This window comes from Pongo abelii, chromosome 1 (assembly GCF_028885655.2).
Source record: "Pongo abelii isolate AG06213 chromosome 1, NHGRI_mPonAbe1-v2.0_pri, whole genome shotgun sequence".
NCBI lineage: Eukaryota > Metazoa > Chordata > Mammalia > Primates > Hominidae > Pongo > Pongo abelii.
Window position 1 is genome coordinate 129,391,136 of NC_071985.2, and position 22,734 is coordinate 129,413,869.

At 38.3% G+C, this 22,734-nt stretch overlaps 1 protein-coding gene and 1 non-coding gene across 9 annotated transcripts in view; one reads left to right on the forward strand and one right to left on the reverse strand.

Moving 5' to 3' along the window:
• RNPC3 (RNA binding region (RNP1, RRM) containing 3) overlaps positions 1 to 7,564 on the reverse strand; it is a 30,155-nt gene extending 22,591 nt beyond the window's left edge. For 6 of the 8 annotated variants that reach the window (XM_063718599.1, XM_054536352.1, XM_063718522.1 and 3 more), the window contains exons 1-2: positions 7,007 to 7,198; positions 5,523 to 5,570 (exon numbers count right to left, since the gene is read on the reverse strand). In XM_063718599.1, coding sequence (XP_063574669.1) covers positions 5,523 to 5,570; positions 7,007 to 7,198 — 240 coding nt within the window. 8 annotated transcript variants of the gene reach the window in all.
• Positions 7,506 to 22,734, forward strand: part of RNPC3-DT (RNPC3 divergent transcript) — a 109,982-nt gene continuing 94,753 nt past the window's right edge. Inside the window, exons 1-2 of the transcript XR_010141795.1 lie at positions 7,506 to 7,593; positions 9,606 to 9,681. This is a non-coding gene — a transcript (RNPC3 divergent transcript). The remainder of the gene's footprint in view (positions 7,594 to 9,605; positions 9,682 to 22,734) is intronic.

Here is a 22,734-nt window from a genome sequence, read left to right on the forward strand (position 1 = left end):
CCGTTAGCTTAGCACCTTGTTTTCTACTTTGAGACAACTGAAGTGATGACATGAGAATAGACTCCCACTATAACTCCCCATCTACTAGCATATGCATGCTGTCTGTTATCATCTATTAACTATCCACATGCCTATCTAAATCCAGCTGCTTAACTTATATACTAAATTCCATCCTCTCATCTACTCAAGGGTCTTTACTTAGCTATGCTCTGGAAATGTGTGTGGTGAGGGGTGTGGAGGGTGATCTTATTTATACTGTTAATTTACTGTCCTCTATTGGATTATGCATTATCAGTATGAAAACATGCTCCTATTTCCCCCATCCTAAATTTGTATTATTGGTTTTGCAGTAAAACTCTGTACAAGTTATCTAAACCCTCTATCTACAACTCCTCTCTGCCTATTCAGTTTCAAAGCTATTTCAATCAGGTTAATGCTTTAATAAGTTTACTGAGACTGCTTATCATAGACAACAAATTTTGTATGGTTGGGCTAATGATCAACTCCTAGTCTTCACTTGGTTGCATTTAACATAGTTAATCACTCCTTCCTTGATACATGTCATTCACTTGGCTTCAAGACTTCACACGTTCTTAGTTTTCTTCCTAGCTCGCTGGTTTGTACTCCTCCATCTCTTTGACTTGTGCCTTCTCTCACGTTCTTAATGTTAGAATGCTCCAGAGCTCTCGTCCTGGTCTTCCTCTCTCTCTCAACATATTATCTTGGTGATTTAATCCAGCATCCGAACTTTAAATCTGTATGCTAATGTTTCACTAATTTATAATTTCAGCACAGACTTCTGTCCTGAAGTCAAGGAACACATATTCAAATAATGGATAGCGCCCCATAGTTATCTAACAAACATTTCAAATTCAACATTTCAGAAGCTAAACCACTTAATCTCTCCCCCAGCCCCAAATGTGCTCCACCGGGAGCCATCTCTATTTCAGTTGATAGCAACTCCATTCTTCCAGTTATTCAGGTCAAAAATCTTGTAATCCTTAATGCTTCTTTCCCACATTCCATATCCAAGTCATTAAGAAATCCTGTTTGCCTATACCGTAACGCCATAGTCATCAAAACAGGATGGTACTGGTATAAAAATAGGCACATAGACCAATAGAACAGAATAGAGAACACAGAAATAAACCCAAATACTTACAGGAAACTGATCTTCCAGAAAGCAGACAAAAACATAAAGTGGAGAAAAGACACCTTATTCAACAAATGGTGCTGGGATAATTGGCAAGCTGCGTGTAGAAGAATGAAACTGGATCCTCATCCCTCACCTTATACAAAAATCAACTCAAGGTGGATCAAGGACTTAAATCTAAGACCTGAAACCATAAAAATTCTAGAAGATAACATCAGAAAAACCCTTCTAGACATTGGCTTAGGCAAAGACGTCATGACCAAGAACCCAAAAGCAAATGCAACAAAAACAAAGATAAACAGATGGGACTTAATTAAACTAAAAAGCTTCTGCACAGCAAAAGAAACAATCAACAGACAGACAACCCATAGTGGGAGAAAATATTTGCAATCTATACATCCAAAAAAAAGACTAATATCCAGAATCTACAAGGAATCCAAACAAATCAGCAAGAAAAAAAACAATCCCATGGGCTAAGGACATGAATAGACAATTCTCAAAATAAGATACACAAATGGCCAACAAACATATGAAAAGCTGCTCGACATCACTAATGATCAGGGAAATGCAAATCAAAATCATGAGGCAATACCTCCTAACTCCTGCAATAATGGTCATAATGAAAAAATCAAAACATAATAGATGTTGGCAGAAATGTGGTGAAAGGGACTTTCACACTGCTGGTGGGAATGTAAACTAGTACAGTAAGTATGAAAAATAGTGTGGAGATTCCTTAAAGAACTAGAAGTAGACCTACGATTTCATCCAGCAATCCCACTACTGAGTATCTACCCAGAGGACAATAAGTCATTATACAAAAAAGATAGTTGCACATGCATGTTTATAGCAGCACAATTTGCAACTGCAAAAATACAGAACCAGCCCAAATGCCCATCAATCAATGAGTGGATAAAGAAATTATGGTATATATATAACATGGAATACTACTCAGCCATAAAAAGGAACAAAATAATGGCATTTGCAGCAACCTAGATGGAATGGGAGACCATTATTCTAAGTGAAGTAACTCAGGAATGGAAAACCAAACATCGTATGTTCTCACTCCTAAGTAGGAGCTAAGCTATGAGGACCCAAAGGCATAAGAATGATACAAGAGACTTTGAGGACTCAGGAGAAAGTGTTGGGAGTGGGGGTGAGGGATAAAAGACTTCACAATGGGCACAGTGTATATTGCTTGGGTGACAGGTACATCAAAATCTCAGAAATCACGACTAAAGAACTTATTCATGTAACTAAACACCACCTGTTCCCCCAAAACCTATTGGAATAAATACAATAAGAAATCCTTGCTTCTACCTTCAAAATATATAAAGAATCTAATCATCGCTAACCACTACCATTGTGGTCAAGGCAACCATCAATTCTGGACTGAATTACCGCAATATTTTAACGGATTTCCCTGTTTCTACCTTTCCCTCTCTTCAGTCTAGTCACAACAGCAAAAGCAATTCTTTGAAATATCAAAGTCACCCCCTTGCTCCAATGGCTATTTTACTGACAGTAATCTATGTTCCTTACTATAATCTACATAATATAGATTCTATGACTTCTCTGACTTCAAATCCAATGATCACTCCCACTATGTCTGCTCCAGTCACAGTGGCTTCCTTGAACAACATGACAGGCATGGTCACATCCTAGAGCCCCTGTTCCAGCTGTTCCTCTAATTCAAACGTACTTCTCCCAGAAATTTCATTAGCTAACTCCCTTCGCATCCTCCAAATTGTTGTTCAAATATAACCCTAACTACAGCCTGACGTCTCCCCACTTAGCACTCCTGATCTTATTGCTCTACTTGTCCTTTTTCCACAGCATTTATCATCTCCTAAAATATTAAAGTTTATTATTTATTGTCTGTCTCCCCTTTTGAGAATATGAACTATAATCATCTTTGTCTTCACATATAATCCCAAAACCTGAAACAGCATCTAGCACATAGTAGGTACTTAATATTTTTGAACACATGAAACTACAAGCCTTAACCAGGGACCGGTTTTGTGCAAGACAATTTTTCCACAGGCCGGGGTGGGGGGTGGGGAGAAGATGGTTTCGAGATGAAAACTGATTCACCTCGGATCATAAGGCATTAGTCAGATTCTCATTGAGAGTGCAACCTAGATCCCTTGCATGTGCAGTTCACAACAGGGGCCAAGGCACTACTGATCTGACTGGAGGTGGAGCTCAGGCAGCCAGGCGGAGTTGCTGTGAATAGAGATAAAGCTTCCTCAGCCTGCCAGTCACCTCCTGCTGTGCGGCCCAGGTTCTAACAGGCAGTGGTTAGGTACCAGGCCGTGGCTGGGTACCAGTCCGTGTCCCGGGATTTGAGGATCCCTGCCTTACATCATCATACAAAGTTAATTTCAAAATGTTTCAATAATTTTCAAGACCCTAAATGAACTTTAGACCTCTTTATTATCAGTGAAGCCTTGATTATCTGAAATGAAGGTCACCTAACCTGACTTACTCCAACTTTCTTCTTCTCAAAATGGGTATCACATATGTTCTTATTTTCAAAGATTTATGGCTTTTCATTTTTAATGTTAACTCCTCCTACCTGACTCGGCTACTTACTCTATTCTTGAACATTTCTCCCTTTGTTTTCTTAATCTAACACTTTCCAATAAGGCCAAATGCTCTCTTGCCTAAAAGCCCTATCAATATTGCCATTAACCTCTTACTGCTTCCTTTCACTACAAACATTTCCAAAGACAATGACTGGCTCCATGTCCTCTCCTCCAAGTTATTCTTGACCCTAAAACAACGCGTTTTTCATTACCATACTTTATTTATAATGTATTATGATATATTTTTAAAAATACTTTTTTCTGAAAAAAAATTACCTATCATTATGAAAGTACATATTAATATAATATGAAAGCCCTCTGTAATCCTACTCTCAGAGAAAGATGTTTTTAACATTTTGGTGTATAGTTCTGCCATATTTTTTCTGTGTATATGCTAACATGTATACTATTAGTTTCAAAAAATCTGAGGTTAAATCATATATAATGTTTCGCAACTTTATTCATGTATTCTATCTGGGCTATCATTCCCTATTAACACATACCATTTGACATCATTCTCAGACAGTTGCAGTCCAGTATATGGATATAATGTGATTTAAGGCTTCCCTTCCTTTTACCGACAAGAATTTGGGTCATTTCTATTGTTTCATGGCAAAAAGACTTTAATAGATGTGTTCATTCCTCATTTTGCATCATCACAGGATTTCATCTTCTTAAAACACACTTCTCTTTGCATCAGTGATAATTTCCTTTCTAGTTCTCCTACTTTAACTGCTCCTTCCCATTCTTCTCTCCTAGCTTATTATCCTTTGGGCAATCATATCTATTCACATGGTTGAAGAATCTTTCCATTCTTCACCTTGCCTCAGCTCTCACTAATATTTTTAAATATTTCCATAAAAGTAGCCCAATGACCCCTCCAAGTTAACAGATGACAAGTGAATTCATCATATGCCTTTGCAAACATCCTCTGGATCCTCATGTCAGCTAATATAACAACCCAAATAACTCAATCCTCAATCTAAATATCCTGTTCTCTCTCTCAACCCCTATATTATAAAACCTACAAACTCAATCTCTATTGAGTATATATCTACTTCCCCCTTTGTCTTCTTACTGTCTTCTTCAGATAGTTATTCTTGCCTTGGCCATTATAACAGCCTTCCATTTGGTCTCCTACCTCTAATAATTCTGCGCATCCAATCCGTGATATGAACTATACCAGATATCTTTCACAGGCCTCATCATATTATGAGCCAGCTCAAAAGTATCAAGTGTCCACCTACTAAACCAAACTCAATACCTCTCTTCCAGACTCAGATCTATTTTTCAAGTCCCATTTCCATCTCAACCCTTAGCTCCTGCTCCACTTATAACTTCCAATGTCTCACAGCTTTATTTGGTGTTCCCCAAGCCCAGAAGGCCCATCTCCCCTTGTTTCCTTCTGAAAATATCCAATTAATCATTAGACTTCTAGCTAAAAGATCACCTCCTGTGAATGATTCCCTGGCATTATAAAGAAATGTATATTCTCCTTTTAACACTTGAAACATCTTACCTTGTAACAGTCACAGAGATATTTATCAATCTAAATCATTTAGAAATTGTTATTTTAATTACATATGCAGTTAGATTTGCTTTATAGATAATCTACTAAAGGACTGGGCAAGATCTGCCAACTGACAAATCAAATGTAGTCTGTTGGGGAAACTGTTGGAATACAAACGCTTTTGCTTCTTAAAAACCACAGTTCAACATTATCTGAACCAAGATTGGATAAGAGGATACTGTTGACAACTTTAATCGTCAAGAAAAAGTCATACCTTTATAGCTGCTTTTTCATTAGGGAATGTGGCAAAAGCTGTATGTTTCTGAAACAGAGTTAAGGTACAAATTACTTCCAATATAATTTCAGTTTCTCATAAAGAAATCTGACATTTTACCGGTGGAGTAATGTGACATGTTAATAAAATCATGGGAAAGGATGAAAACTCAAGACCATTTAACTGATTACTAATTTCAGTCCAGTGGTTTTCAATACTTTTTGAGTCACACATTAGATGAAAGCTATGCAATCTCTATTATATAAAGACACACGTTTTACACATGCAAACAGTTCAAAAGACCAAAAGTTTAAAGACCTGTTCTACACAGAGGGTCACTTTTAGCCAACTAAAAATTTATCTCCTTCATTTATGACAGATCTAAAGATTTTAAACTTTCCTCTATACATAACAATGCGCAGTTTAAAAACATTCACCAACAGAGAAATTGTTCTTCAAGGTGCATATTTCCTTTGTGCTTTATCTTTGTAATAATGTTCAACGGGAGAAGTCTATTTTTAAACATAAATTATACAGATTTTAAAAACCATCAGAAAAGAAACACAAATCAACAGTAAAAGAATCACTACGCTAAGGAAGAGCTCTGGTCAATGCTTATTAAAAGTTACTTTAATAATTATATCGCACATTCTAATTTTGTCTAATCTGATACACGATGACCTGATGTACTTAAATTGAGCCATATAGAATTTTTTTTTTTTAATTTGAGGGTATAAATGACACTTAAACTGATCAAAATTGGTCTTTCTTCTAATTCAGTAACTCTCAACTTGGGCTGCACATTAACATTAAAATCACCTAGGGAAACTAAAACCACTGATGTCTTGCCCCATCGCTATTCCTATTTTAATGAAGAGAAATCTAAAATATCTTTGGATATAAAGCAAAACAAAGTAATTGTGTAAATTCCTACATAGGTACTCTTAACAGCCCTAAAAAATTGTTCCCTAAAAGATGACATCCGGAAATTTTTATGAAAAGCCTCTTTTTCTAGTTGAAATTCTGCATTTAATTTACTCAAGTCACCAATGTAGTTTCTCCTCTATTTTAATTAACGATTTAACATTGGCTTATAAATGAACTAGGACTTTAAAAAATCCCTTGATGCACATTTGTAAGAATACTCTTGAGTCCAGGAGAAATAACCCCAAATTCAAAAAAGTTGTGAGGCTCTCAGGATGGATCCGAAAACTCAATATAACTAAGCTAATTTCCATTCTTCTGCTTTGTCGTTCTCACTTGCCCTTTTCTGCAATGCTATGACTAATCCAGACTCCAGCCGATTAAAACTCCACTTCGCAGAGCAGATATTTTGATACAAAAGAGGTAGGATGGGGGAGCTCCCATCACACAAGTGTATCTTCCCCACTCGTTTCCATTTTACTCTTGTCAGCTCTCCCCCCCCCCCCCCCGGTCACTTCCCAAATGCCTTCCCGGGAGACTCCGGAGGGGCGCTCCCTTACCAGTCGCCCCTTATCTGACAGGACCCGCACAGACTGAGCCCCGAAGTACTTCAGCAAGTCCTCTTTCTCTTCAGCGGTAAGCTCAGCCGGCAGGTGCCTGACCAGAAGGGTTCGGTCGCCCCGAGGCGGGGAAAGCGAGGAGGAGCTCGTGCATCCCCTTGATATCGCAAGTGGCTGCTCAGGAGCTGCCATTTTCCTTGGAGAAGCAAAAACAGAAATCGTGGGAAGAAGTCTCAGTCAAAATCGCGGCATCAACACAAGCTGGGAGAAATATTTTTTCCGCCTCGCGCTAAGGATTCTGGAAACCAGGAAATACCGAGACAGAAAGTCACCTTCTCGCGAGAACTGCGCCACCCGAAAAGCCGCAACCCTTCGGAGACTTTCTTCGTGGAAGGGCGCGATGCTAATGACAGTAAAGCAAAATGATTTAAATTCCAGGTAGCTCCGGAAAGACTTACAAGCAAAAATTGGCCCAGAGATGTGCGAGAGTTAACACAAGTTGTCAATCAAAGAAGGAAACAGGAACCCCAGCCACTTGAGGGAAAGAAGCTGAACGCTCAAGGACACGAGGACTCACGACTGCGCATGTGCGGCCTGGGACCGTCACAGGGAGGGGCGCAAGGCGGGGCGGAGCGCAAGGCGGGGCGGGGCGCAAGGCGGGGCGGGGCGCAAGGCGGGGCGGGGCGCGGCGGGGCGGGGCGGGGCGCGGCGGGGCGGGGCGCGGCGCGGCGCGGCGCGGCGGGGAGGGGCGGGGCGGGGCGGGGCGCGGCGGGGCGGGGCGGGGCGCGGCGGGGCGGGGCGCGGCGCGGCGGGGCGGGGCGCGGCGCGGCGCGGCGGGGCGGGGCGCGGCGCGGCGGGGCGGGGCGCGGCGCGGCGGGGCGGGGCGCGGCGCGGCGGGGCGGGGCGCGGCGCGGCGGGGCGGGGCGCGGCGCGGCGGGGCGGGGCGCGGCGCGGCGGGGCGGGGCGCGGCGCGGCGGGGCGGGGCGCGGCGCGGCGGGGCGCGGCTCTGGCCTTGGGAAAGTGAATTGGCCTGAATATCAAGGAGGAGAACTTGGGTGTGGAAATACCGGGTATGTTCTTACAGTTTTAGATGGTAAAATATAAAGCTAGCCAGTTCTTCTGTCAACTCATTAGGCACCATGTAGGGAAGAGAACTCAGTTTGAGGGGCAAAACGTTGAGACTTTTTTCTTGAATCAGTAGGCATTTAGCAGATGGATAGGCCCCTGCCAGGGTTCATTTCACAGAAATGGTTGCCTCTAGGAAGAGGAAACCTAATAAATAAATTATTGCGTGTGTGTGTGTGGGTGGGTGTAGGTACTTTTCTCCCTATTTTACAGCTGAGGACACTGATGTACAAAGAGGTTAAATCACACAGCTAGAAAATAGAAGAGCTGTTTTGACCCTTGGTGTTCTGACTTGGGGTCTACATTCTAATCCACTGTTCTGCCTAGATTCTGAATAGAGTGAGGCAGGGATCATCCCCGGAGGGTCAGGAATGTACCCCTCACCCCATACAGAGAGGGCCTTGAGGATTCTAAAGAGAGGTTTTATGCTAGATGTAGCTGCTACAGTCTAGAGAACCAGAGTTCCTCTTAACAGCGCTTTTTGCTACTTAAATAAATGTTAGAGATACAGCAGTAAGCAGTATACCAACAATCTGCTGTCATCCAGCATTGGTTGGGGAAGAGGAGAGAGACAGCTACTAATGAAAACTAGAAGACACACACCCACACACCCACCAAAATATCAGATAGGTAGAGCCAGACCATGTAGACGCTGTAGATTTGTTAGGAGCCCTTTTTATTTAAAGAACATTTAGAAACTGACAAATTCTTTAGGTGTGTGTTGAGGGGAGAGAATCAAAGTTTAGGTATGAAAATTTCTCTGGTTGCAACGCGAAAAATAGAAGCAGAAAGACCAGTTGGACTACTGTGGAAGTCTGGAGAAAAACACTGCCATAATAGTTTGGTGAAAGTGGACATGTAGAGAAGGAACTGGAATTGAGATATGTTTTAGAAGTAGAGTTGATAGGAACTTGCAGATGAAGAATAGTAAGCAAGGATGAATTCTGGATTTTTGGCTTAAACTCCATATTATCCTTCTGTAGATGATGATGCCATTTACTGAATGTGAGAAGATTGACCAAGTATAGCTAGATTAGAAACTGTAGTGGGACATTGGGAATAGAGGAACATATATTAAGTTTAAGGTATCAATTCAGTATCCCTGTTTCAAGTAGGAAGTTGAATGTGTATGTCTGGCATTCTCGGGAAAGGTCACCACTAGGTATGGCATCAACCTATATGGTATTTATATCTGAAGAATGACAAACGGTATAGATAGAATCGTGCCCAGAATGGAGTCATGGGACATGCAGATGTTGAGAAGTTGAGGCAAGGAAGAAGAAGAAGACAATCAATTCCTGCCCTCTCAATGCTTACTTTCTAAAATTAAGACAGAATAAACATGTAAATAAAGTTCTTTTCAGAGAATAATAAGTGCTTTGGAAAAAATAGGGTAGTCATATAAACCGATTGGAGTGGTCATGCTATTTTAAACACTATCCTTCACCGGCTTTTTTTTTGTGTGTTCTTTGAGGACTTGTTTGGAGCTTCTAGCAAGGGAGCACTGCTACGCATATGCCCTTACGGAAAAATCATCCTCCTCTATGGAGGTAAGTCATCCTCCTCAGCCGAGTGTGCAGCTTTGGAAGAGACATATATGGGGCAGTTAGGAAGGAAGGGGAACCCAGCTAGTTAGCCAGATCAGCCAAATCAACTATTGGGATCAGTTGGTGACAGGTGTCAGGCAGAATCACCATCACATCCTCCCTGTGACTCTTATGTTTAGTAAAATGTTCCAGACATAGTGCACATTCTGTAAATATATATTCAATGAATGAATGCATGAAGGAATTCACTTTTACATTTACCACTGCCTCCTACAGTTAGGAATTACTACAGGGGCTGTCAGGCAGAGTTTAATGGTCATTATCTACTGTAATTCAGGTATCATGACTGAGTGGAATAGTTACATGACAGAATTTTATTTTCTCTCCACTTAATTGCTTTTAGTTGTACTCCAATGAAATCTACCTTATCCTTTCCTTGACAATATCTCAGGTAGAGGTCATAATTTTCTAGTCACTTTCAGTTGCTATCAGTACAGTTGGTTTGAGATGTCAAGTTCAAACTACATTAAGGTGTCTCTTCTTACACTCCCCTCATATCAGGCTTGACCTAAAGGATTGCAGGAATATGTAATACACTTTAATCTTTTCTGTGTCTGAGTGTAGGTATGTGTGGTCGTATCTGAGAAGTACCTTTCTCATTCCCTCCTCTTTGTCTAGCCCAGAAGTTCCCAAACTTTTTCAGTTATTGGTACCTTTATTGTCCCAGCAGTTTTTTCTAGCACTCCTTGATGCCACCTTACTTCCTATTCCACTCTGGTTTTCCGAGAAGCACTTGTTTTATATGAGAGCAACAGCCAAAAACCCAGCTTTTCAAAGATATGACATTCTTAAAAGGAATTAAACAGTATCTAATGTTCAAATTGAGAAACATCTCAAGCTGGTAGTTCAGGTAGTATCTGATAAACAGTGAGTATTGCTGTGTTTCCCTCAAATATTTAAAATATCCTATAGTACCTCTATAAGGTGGCAAGGGTACCTGGGGCACCTTAGCACAGTTTGAGAACTGTGAATTTAACTCATTTTCGGTCTTGATTTTCTATGTTGGGGAATGGGAGGCGGGAAAAGTAGTGGAGCTTGGGAGTGTCTGACTTCACTGAGCAATTTTTGGTTCTTTATCTCATGCTTACTCTCAGGGGTTTTGTGTGTTGATGGAGGTCCCCGCTAATGTGGTGGTTTTCTTGGGTTCATTTTCATCTTCATCAGTTCCTCCATGTCACTGAGTACCTTCTCAGACAGAATTACCTTTTTTGCTTCCTTTGGTTTATGTCCCTAGTTTTCCTCACTTGACCACATGGCTATTTGTACTTCCCTGGTACATCTTCCCTTTTACCCCCAAACTCCCTATTTTTCCACATGAAGACAGGAAAACTGCTGGGTCCTATCTCTGGCATGCTTTGGAGAACTACAGTAGGGAGAAGGGTTGATCCCAATATTTGTCCTGGCTTCTAGCCAAAAGCGTTCCCCTCACCCTTCATAGCCAAGCTTCTAAAGAGAGACATAATTATTCTTATTTCTTCACCTCCCATTCATTCCAAAGTGTGCTCCTACCTGACTTCTGATCCCATCAGTCCACAAGGTAGTTCTTGTTAGGGTCACTAGTTACCTCCCAGTTACTAAATCTAATAGGCCTTTTCAGTTCTCATTTTAGCTTCTTAGCAATGCTTGGCATACTTGACCACTTCTTCATTGAGACACTATCTTCCCTTGGTTTCCAAAACACACCACTTCTACTGTTTGATCTCACTTTCTCTCCTGCCTTACTCTAGTAAATCTTTGACTCCATGCTTTCTCCTATTTCCTGTCACCTTGAGTCCTTCCCACTTTCATTCTTAGATGGTGGCCTTGCTTCTTAATCTCATTCGGGGAAAAAAAGTGAACCAAGTTATAGAGGATTCCCATAACTATTAATCCTAACTGTATCTGTGAGTCTTGGTTAAGCTAACCTGTCTCTTGGGAAGTAAATCTCCTGCCTTCTCATGTACTTTACTGAGCCTTTCTCATCAGTATATACAAATGCAATTATTTACACTTTTGTTTAAAAAAGCCAAAAGCAAATAAAATAATTTTTAAAAACTCTCTTCTTTCCACTTTCCTCTTTGGCTACCATTCCATTTCTTTCTGTTAATAGCAAAACTCTTGGAAATGGTGGTTTATATTTGTTGTCTCCAATTTTCTTCTCCCATATTCTGTTTAGAATATTCCAATCAGATTTGTATCCCAATTGTTTTTCTGAAATTGCCCTTCTCGAGGTCATCAGTGACCTCTACACATTGTGAAATCCAGTGATAATTTCTTAGATCTTATCCTTCTTGATCTATAAGCATTGCTCACCAAACACAGTTGTTTACTCTGCTCTAAAAACAGTCAAACAAAAAACACCCTATAAACAACCAATAAACCAAACTCCCTTCATTTAGCTTGCTGAATACCACACTTGCCAAGTTTTTCTCCTATCATTCTGATGACTCTCTTTGTTTCTTTTGCTGATTGCTCTTCATCTCCTTGACCTCCAAAGGCTGGAGTTTCCCATGCTCAATCTTTTCTCTTTTTGCCCTACTTATACTGGACAAGTCATCTCATTCAGTTTTATGGCTTTAAGAACCATACATTGATGACTACCAAATCATATCTTCAGCCTGAACCTCTTCTCTAAACTTTCAATCCATATATTGAACTGCTTACTTGACATTTTCTCAATGTTGTGTAATAAGCATCTCAAAACTAACAGGCCTAAAAGTGAGCTCTTGATAGTATTCAAAACTTTTCTTTCAGTTTTTCCCATCTCAGTTACCTGTGACTCCTCTATATCTTTTATATCTCATGCCTTGACATTCAGCAAATTCCCTTTATCTTACCTTCAAATTATATTCAAAATTTGACCATTTTTCACTGTTCCCACTGTTTCTACCATCCTTGTCCAAGCAGCCATGATCTATCTGGAATATTGTCATAGCCTCATGGCTAGTCTCCTACTTTTGCCCTTTCTGTCTGGACGACACAGTAAGACTCAACAATTGTTTCATATATTCCTTTACATTTCCCAACTCTCTTGTTAGTTGGGACTATGTGATTCATTTTGGTAGATGGGGTGTTAATGAAAGCAACAAGTGTCAATTCCAGAGTATTGCATGGAAGATTGGGTATGAAAACAGTGATCATGTAGGCCACATATTGAGGTGATAGAACCTCAAGCTAAACATAGCCTAGAATACCAACTCACCACATCAATGACAGCTCCCCTACAGAATCACTTCACTCCCACCAAACTTGCATAAGTAGTAAATAACTTTTTTCTCTTAAAGGTATTGATAGCTTAGGACTAGTTTTTACCATGCAAAGTCCATTTTAACATGATTAAAAATATATCGCTTCTTCAATATATTTTTATCACAGCAGCTAGAGTGATTCTGTTAAATCTTCAAAACTCTACAGTAGCTTTCCCCCTCACTTAGAGTAAATGCTGAAGTTATTTTGATCTGTGAGAATTTACATGATCTAACTCCTCCAGTATATTATTTTTATGACTTCATCTATTCTTCCCCTCTTCTTTCCCTCTGCTATAAATACACTGACCTTCTGGCTGTGCTTGAACACTTCAGACCCATAACTAAGACCTTTGCCTTTGCCATTCTCTCTTCTAGGGATGCTTTTCCTACAGATATCTGCATGCTTAGCTCCCTGACTTTCTTCAGATGCTTAAATGTGACTTTTTCATTAAATTCTTCATTGTCAGTCAACACCATCTCTGCCTCCTGTATTCTCTTCCCATACTGCAAACAAACAAAAACAACAATAACAACAACAACAACAAAAAACCTGAACACTAGATTTTTCAGTGTTTTGGTTGTCACTGTGTATTAAGCCATCCAATTAGTAACTTAAAACAAACATCATCAAAGTCTTTTCTTTTTTTCCCAAGGTAGAATTCATGTCTTCATCCCATTTGTTATTGTGGAACTTTTCACCTTTGTTATAAAAGTTATCATAAATATATTTTATTATAAATAATTGTATATATAATTTCATTATCACTAATAATGAATATTGAATAATATTCATTATATTAGTGAATATTTGACATATGTTTTAAAACATCAGTGAATAAATTAATGTTATTATCAAGAAAATAAAAAACACTGCTGACAACCAGGGATTACATATTCAGTGGTTTGCATGATGACTTTAGGAAACCTGTCTAAAGATTTCTATGCAAAATGATCAGAAAGTTGAAATGTCAATATTATTTTTGTTATTTATTGATAGATTAGATTATGTGTGGATCTCACACATAGTTATTTGTAGACTTAGTCTCTGCCTTTAAATAACAAATGAACAGAGGCAGGGTTTATGTGAACTTCTGGCTATTGCAGGGGTAATCAGCCTTTTCTAATGGGATATAGCTTGCTTATGTCTTCTGTTCTGGGATGGAATCTAGAGAAGATAGGGAAATAGCACCCGAAAAATATTCCTGTTCTAAAATACTTTCTTAACTCCATTTATAATTTGGAATACATTTGGATGGCACATTTTTTTAAATATATGCAACCTGGAAGGCTATTTTTCTTAATATAAACCTATACATTTAAGTATTTATTAGTTGATATGGTTTGGCTGTGTCCTCACCCAAATCTCATCTTGAATTGTAACTCCCACAGTTCCCACATTTTGTGAGAGGAACCCGGTGGGAGGTAAAGGAATCATGGAGGCAAGTCTTTCCCATGCTGTTCTTGTGATAGTGAATAAGTCTCATGAGATCTGATGGTTTTAAAAAAAGTTTCCCTGCACTATCACTCTTGCTTTGGCTACTGCCATTCATGTAAGATGTGACTTGCTCCTTGCTTTCCACTATGATTGTGGGGCCTCCCCAGCTATGTGGAACTGTAAGTCTGTTAAACCTCTTTTTCTTCCCAGTATCAGGTATGTCTTTATCAGCAGCATGAAAACAGACTAATACGTTAGTCAATCAAAAAATTAAAATGTACTAAACATTTCAGAAGATGCCTAGAGAAAATGTTTCACCTGATAAGTGGTACTGTCATAAGTAGTTGTTTTTCTGTAACGAGACAATGCTAGATTATCTTCTCTTACGTAAAAACGTCAGAAAATACAGCTGGTACCAAAAAATTGGAAAAAGAAAGACAAATTAATAGAAAAATGTGTTTAAATAATATAAACAGGTGATTTTACAAAAAGGAAACCTGAATGGCCCATTAACATATGGAAAGGTGTTTAACCTTACTAGTGGTAATGGGAATGCCAATTAGACCCCACAAGAATATACCAATTCTCAATTCTCAAACTGGAAAACATTATACATAGCTATAAAATTTAATATTGGTGTGTGCATGAGGGCAAATGTTTGTCACAGGCATTTAGAAAAGTAAATCTTCATATTTATTTGGATAAATGTTATACTTTTTGATCCAGTAATTCTGCTTTTCAAATCTATCTTATAGAAATAAAAGCATCTATATACAGATGCTGAAAGGTTGAATTAGCTGGACCTAATGGGGCTACCAAAAGAAAATCAGAAAACAAAACAAACTATTTTACAACTTCAGCATGCTTTATTGGATCTCCCTTCTCTGCAATCACCCTTAGCATTCCTATTTATTTTGATTTTAAAAACAATCTATTATTTATAATTAAGATTCACTTTCAGTTCAGTTTTTAATACTAATCTCACTTCTAAATATACACCCTTCTCTAAGCTCAGGGAACCTGTGGTGGGGAAGGTGACGTTGTCTTTTCTTTCATTTTCTTCATCTCTTTTTCTTTCTGCTTTAGAATCCACTGGGAAAAGTAGCTCTCTCTTTGCTGTTGATGTCCTATCAAGGCAGGCAACCAAATATATGGGTCACCTTAGTTGTCCTTTTGAGGGCCCTGCAGCATTTATGCCATATAGTCTCTTGATATCAGTAATATACTTGCTGGTTGACCACTTATGATTCTTCTTCAGTTCCTGCCTCTAACCCCTTTGAGTCATTCACCCCAACAGATAAACCTCTTGGGTATGGCCCTATACACATAGAGTCCAGCTACCACCTACAGTGATTTGCTGGTCTAGATGTCAATTATTTTCCAGGAAATCTCAAACTTCTTAGGACTAACTTACAAGTGGCCTGAACAAATGATAATTTCTCCCTCACTTAACTCTCTAAGTACCTCTGATCTCCCCCTTATTCAGTCGCAAGAGAGGCATGCTCCTGACTCATATCAAAACCAAGGTATTAAAATTAAACTTTAATGAAATATATTAAAAGCTATAGTGGTATAAAAGTATAAAATGATTTCTTTTGTCAATTAACTGCAGTGACAGTATTGAAAAACTTTGTTCTGTAAAAATTACAAACTGTCAGAAATTTTGCTTTTTGAAATTATGTTAGTGAGACAGGAACACCCCACTATTGCCCGAAGAGCTAAGCTATGTGGGTACTTTGACACAGAGAAGCAGCCTCAATTTTCCACCCAGGTGCAAAGCTTCAGATAATGTTTTTCAGATACAAGATTCCACAGTCATCTTAACTTGGTAGTTTTCAAGGAAACAGAACCCTATACCCACTTCTTAGTCCAGGCTTTATGCTAATACAGCCAGACTATTCTTTCAGCCTATCAAAGAACTGTTCATTTAAATTTTATTTAAACCCCACCTTACTCTTAAATGAATCAGAATGCTGGCTCTTCCTTCATCTGTTTTGGCAAAATGCCCCATCAACTGTGTAGTCTTTTTACTGCTGCAAAATGATAAACTTACCTTTGTCAGACCATAGATGTGTCATAGTCTGGTGGTCTTTGAGCAGATTTATTAGTCATGCCTGAATAACATTTTCTGTGCCCAACACTCTCAAAGGTATTAAAAAGACGTATATCACAGTAGATGAAAACCAGCATGTAACTGAGTGGTTATAGGGCTGAAAGCTGCTTAAGAAAGTAGAGAAAAGAAATAAAATAAAGCAGAGCCTAATTTTTATCTCTGGAATCCTTTAAGTCCCTCCATTTAGTTGACTCTTTATGTTTCACCTTTACATTCACCTTATGCTACATGGAAGCTAAACTATACTTTCTTAAAGACACCCACATATTTTTGTCTTTCTGTACTCAAATATGGCACACCCCTAATGATTTTCTTGATTCTCATCTAAATGTGACCTTTCATTTGATTTTCAGAAAACTCTTTGGCTTGTTATGACACATATAATTTCCCTTTTATTATAATTATTGGAAAATGTGATTTGGTTGACTTTTAGATTTCATCATATGTCTTCATCATTTTCTCTTATCTGGAATGTTCCAATAGCCTCTTGATTAGTTTCCTTGCTTCTATTCTAGGCACTCTACAGTCTGTTTTCCTCACACTAACTCATGTGATTTTTAAAAACATAAATTACATCAGATTACTTTCCTGTTTGCAACCTTTTATTGGCTTCCCATCACAGTTAGAATAAGACCTACAGTCTTTCTCTTGTCATATAAAGCCCTTCTTGGTACGTCTATTGTCTTATGTCCTACTTCTCTGCTTCATGAGCACCCCCCATTAGTCATTCTTGCAGCAGTGGGAGTGGGGGTATAAAATAAAAAACCGAATCTTTTCAAATGTCCTTTATCTCTCTAACATTCCTCTTCCAGATGCTCATATCCCTCATGTTTATTCAGTTTTTATTCAGATGTGCTTTCCTCAGAGAGGACTTTCATGCCATCTCTGGAAATAACATTTCTTCTCACCTAACCAACACTAATAACTTAACCTTGCCTTATTAATTTCTTGTAAAATAACAGCATAGAAATATATACTAGTGTGTGTGTGTGTGTGTGTGTGTGTGTGTGCACGTGCATGTGTGTGTTAGAAGCTCTATGAGGTAAGAGTTTTTGTCATGTTTGCTACTTTGTTCACCTGCCAAAAGTAGTACCTGGCACATTATAGGTATGCAATAAGTAGTTGTTGAATGAGTGAATAAACAGATGAATAAATGAATGAATGAAAGTTATCCAATCATATATTTACCTTGCTTGTGTTTATCACACTATTACACTTTTAGTTTTATCTTCAGAAGTGGCTAAATCATAGATTTGAGAGGCAAAATATCTGAGATTATATACCTTCTCTGTTATGTGACCTAGGAGAAGTTACTTAATCTGTCTTCCTCAATGTTCAAATATATAATAGAGATAATGATATGTATATCTCATAGGCTTATGAGTATTAGATTAATTAATGTGGCACAGAGTGCTATAGAAGTTGTTATATTTGTTATTTTTACATTTAATTGGTGATTATTTGAATAATATCTATCTTCTTCGTTCAACTTTTGGGAGCCATATTAATTTTTATCCGTCACTTTATCTTCAAGCCACAGTTCATAATGTGTACTTTATAAATATTCTTTGAACTTTTTTATAAAAAGCTAGTTTCAGTTTTGAGATCATGCATGCATGTATGTTTGAGTACACTGGGCCTATTTTCATATTCTGTAGTTACCAGTCATTGTCACTAGATGGCAAGTTTGTCCCAGCCAAGGCAAAATGTTTTAAGACCAGAAACTGAAGAGTAGCCCTAAATAGGGGAAAATGTCATGTATGTGTTTTTGTAGACTGCTAGGATGATAAACATTTACTTATAAATAATAATTTTCCATATTTTATTCTTTTTTTCATTTCATTAGGTACTCTACCTTCCTGGGGAGCTCATCTTTTGTATAGTGATGCATTTTAGCATTACTGTCATGCCATTCACCCTTTGTTAGTATATTCACATTTCTATTTAAAAAGCAATGTTTAAAAAGGTCTCTTAATGTATTCTTTATCAACAGATGTTTCCCAAGTCTTTCAAAATCATACCTTTTACCTGCTGGTTCCAAAATATGTTTTGATTTTGTCTAAGACATAAGCTACCCTTTTTGAGCAAGAACTTTTTTTTTCTGATTACTAGACACCCTATATCAATGTGAAGTATATGTCCCTTTTGATTATTTTAAACTCTCAATGTACCATCTTGGAAAAAGAAACTGTTAGGCTCAACGCTATTGTACCTGTCCAACTTCACCTATGTTTAGCAAAATTATCAAAAGGCTCCTGGTATAAAGGAACAAAAAAGAGTGTTAAGGAACCTACAAATTAGATAATTAATCTGTAAATGATCATCTTATTGAATTGTTACAATTATCTTCATAAATATAAATGTCTTAGAATTGGTTAAATGTATATATATGCTTTGGCAAGTTAAATTTACCAAAATACATTAAAATTGTGGGCATGTAAACAAATATAAATAATAGTACCTTTAATATGGTGCTGATTGTTTTTAGTACAGCAATATTTAGAAAGAATCATTATTTTCTTTTAGAAAGTTAGCTACTGAATAAAATAGACCTAAAAATTAACTATTTTTTAATATCCTTTTTTTCTGTGCCTTGATGCGTCATATTGTAGGATAAAAGAAAGAATTGTGGTTACTTTTCTTACAACTGCTAAAATACTTTTTCCCTCTTTTCCTTTTGTCTTAGTCCATTTGGACTGGTATAACAAAATACCATGAACTAGTAGCTTATAAACAACAGAAATTTATTTCTCACAGTTCTGGAGCCTTAGAAGTCCAAGACTGAAGCACGAGCAGACTCGGTGAGTCTGAGTTCTACCATTTCCTGATTCAAAGATGATGCCTTCTCACTATGTCATCACATGGTAGAAGGGTCAAGGCGCTCTCTAGGGCCTCTTTCATAAGACCATTAATCCACTCATGACTTAATCACCACGCCAAAGGCCACATCTCCCAATATTATCTATCACCTTGGGAGGTAAGATTTCAACATAAGGATTTTGGGCAGGATACAAACATTCATACATTAGTATGTCTTCTTATTAAGAAAAGTGATTATCTTGGCTGTGTGGGCCCTTTTTTTTTGGTTCCATATGAAATTTAAAGTAGTTTTCTTTCTAATTCTGTGAAGAAAGTCAATGGTAGCTTGATGGGAATAGCATTGAATCTATAAATTACTTTGGGCAGTATGACCATTTTCACTATATTGACTCTTCCTATCCAGGAACATGGAATTATTTTCCATTTGTTTGTGTCCTCTCTTATTTCCTTGAGCAGTGGTTTGTATTTCTCCTTGAAGAGGTCCTTCATGTCCCTTGTAAGTTGTATTCCCAGGTATTGTATTCTCTTTGTAGTAATTAAGAATGGGTGTTCACTCATGATTTGGCTCTCTGCTTGTCTATTATTGGTGTGTAGGAATGCTTGTGATTTTTTCACATTGATTTTGTATCCTGAGACTTTGCTGAAGTTGCTTATCAGCTTAAGGAGGTTTTAGGCTGAGTTCTTTTTTTTTTTTTTTTTTTGACAGAATCTTGCTCTGTTGTCCAGGCTGGAGTGCAGTGGCATGATCTCGGCTCACTGCAACCTCCGCTTCCCAGGTTCAAGCGATTTTCCTGCCTCAGTCTCCTGAGTAGCTGGGACTACAGGTGCGTGCCACCATGCCTGGCTAATTTTTTGTGTTTTTAGTAGAGACGGGGTTTCACCATATTAGCCAGGATGGTCTTGATCTCCTGACCTCGTGATCTACCTACCTAAGCCTCCTAAAGTGCTGGGATTACAGGCATGAGCTACGGCGCCCAGCCAATGATGAGGTTTTCTAAATATATAATTTTGTCATCTGCAAACAGAGACAATTTGACTTCCTCTCTTCCTATTTGAACACGCTTTATTTCTTTCTGTTTCCTGATTGCCCTGGACAGAACTTCCAATACTATGTTGAATAGAGTGGTGAGAGAGGGCATCCTAGCCTTGTGCCGGTTTTCAAAGGGAATGATTCCAGCTTTTGTTCATTCGGTATAATATTGGCTGTGGGTTTGTCATAAATAGCTCTTACTATTTTGAGATATGTTCCATCAATACCTGGTTTATTGAGAGTTTTTAGCATGATATAGTGTTGACTTTTATCAAAGGCCTTTTCTGCATCTATTGAGATAATCATGTGTTTTTTGTCATTGGTTCTGTTTATGTGATGGATTACATTTATTGATTTGCATATGTTGAACCAGCCTTCAATCCCAGGGATGAAGCCAACTTGATCGTGGTGGATAAGCTTTTTGATGTGCTGCTGGATTCGGTCTGCCAGTATTTTATTGAGGATTTTTGCATCCATGTTCATCATGAATATTGTCCTGAAATTTTCTTTTTTTGTTTTGTCTCTGTCAGGTTTTGATATCAGGATGATGCTGGCCTCATAAAATGGGTTAGGGAGGAGTCCCTCTTTTTCTATTGTTTGGAATAGTTTCAGAAGGAATGGTACCAGCTCCTCTTTGTACCTCTGGTAGAATTTGGCTGTGAATCTGTCTGGTCCTGGGATTTTTTGGTTGGTAGGCTATTCGTTACTGCATCAATTTCAGAAGCTGTTACTGGTCTATTCAGGGATTTGACTTCTTCCTGGTTTAGTCTTGGGAGGGTGTATGTGTCCAGGAATTTATCCATTTCTTCTAGACTTTCTAGTTTTATTTGCATAGAGGTGTTTATGGTATTCTCTGATTGTAGTTTGTATTTCTGTGTGATCAGTGGTGATATCTCCTTTATCATTTTTTATTGTGTCTATTTGATTCTTCTCTCTTTTCTTCTTTATTAGTCTTGCTAGTGGTCTATTTTGTTAATCTTTTCAAGAAACCAACTCCTGGATTCAGTGATTTTTTTGAAGGGTTTTTGTGTCTCTATCTCCTTCAGTTCTGCTCTGATCTTAGTTATTACTTGTTTTCTTCTAGCTTTTGTATTTGTTTGCTCTTGCTTCTCTAGTTCCTTTAATTGTGATGTTAGGGTGTTGATTTTAGATCCTTCCCATTTTCTGATGTGGGCATTTAGTGCTATAAATTTCCTTCTTAACGCTGCTTTAGCTGTGTCCCAGAGATTCTGGTATGTTGTCTCTTTGTTCTCATTGGTTTCAAAAAACTTCTTTATTTTTGCCTCCATTTTGTTATTTACCCAGTAGTCATTCAGGAGCAGGTTGTTCACTTTCCATGTAGTTGTGCGATTTTGAGTGAGTTTCTTAATCCTGAGTTCTAATTTGATTGCACTGTGGTCTGAGAGACTGTTATGTTTCCTATTATTTTGCATTTCCTGAGGAGTATTTTACTTCCAATTATAGGTCAATTTTAGAATAAGTGCTATGTTGTGCTGAGAAGAACGTATATTCTGTTGATCTGGGATGGAGAACTCTGTAGATGCCTATTAGGCCCATTGGTCCAGAGCTGAGTTCAGCTCTGAATATCCTTGTCAATATTCTGTCTCGATCTGCCTAATATTGACAGTGGAATGTTAAAGTCTCCCACTATTATTGTGTGGGAGCCTAAGTCTCTTTGTAGGTCTCTAAGAACTTATTTTATGAATCTGGGTACTCTTGTATTGGGTGCATATATTTTTAGGATAGTTAGCTATTCTTATTGCATTGATCCCTGTGCTACAAAGCTGTAGGCATCACACCACCTGACTATGTTACAAGGCCACAGTTACCAAAACAGCATGGTACTGGTACCAAAATAGATATATACACCAATGGAACAGAACAGAGGCCTCAGAAATACCACCACACATCTGCAACCATCTGATCTTCAACAAACCTGAGAAAAACAAGCAATGGGGAAAGGATTCCCTGTTTCATAAATGGTGCTGGGAAAACTGGCTAGCCATATGCAGAAAACAGAAACTGGACCCCTTCTTTACACCTTTTACAAAAATTAACTCAAGTTGGATTAAAGACTTAACGGTAAAACCTAAAAGCATAAAAGCCCTAGAGGAAAACCTAGGCTATACCATTCAGGACATAGGCATGGGCAAAGACTTCATGACTAAAACACCAAAAGCAATGGCAACAAAAGCTAAAATTGACAAATAGGATCTAATTACACTAAAGAGCTTCTGCACAACAAAAGAAGCTATAATCAGAGTGAACAGGCAACCTACAGAATGGGAAGAAAATTTTGCGATCTATCCACGTAACAAAGGTGTAATATCTAGAATCTACAAGGAACTTAAATTTACAAGAAAAAAAAAAA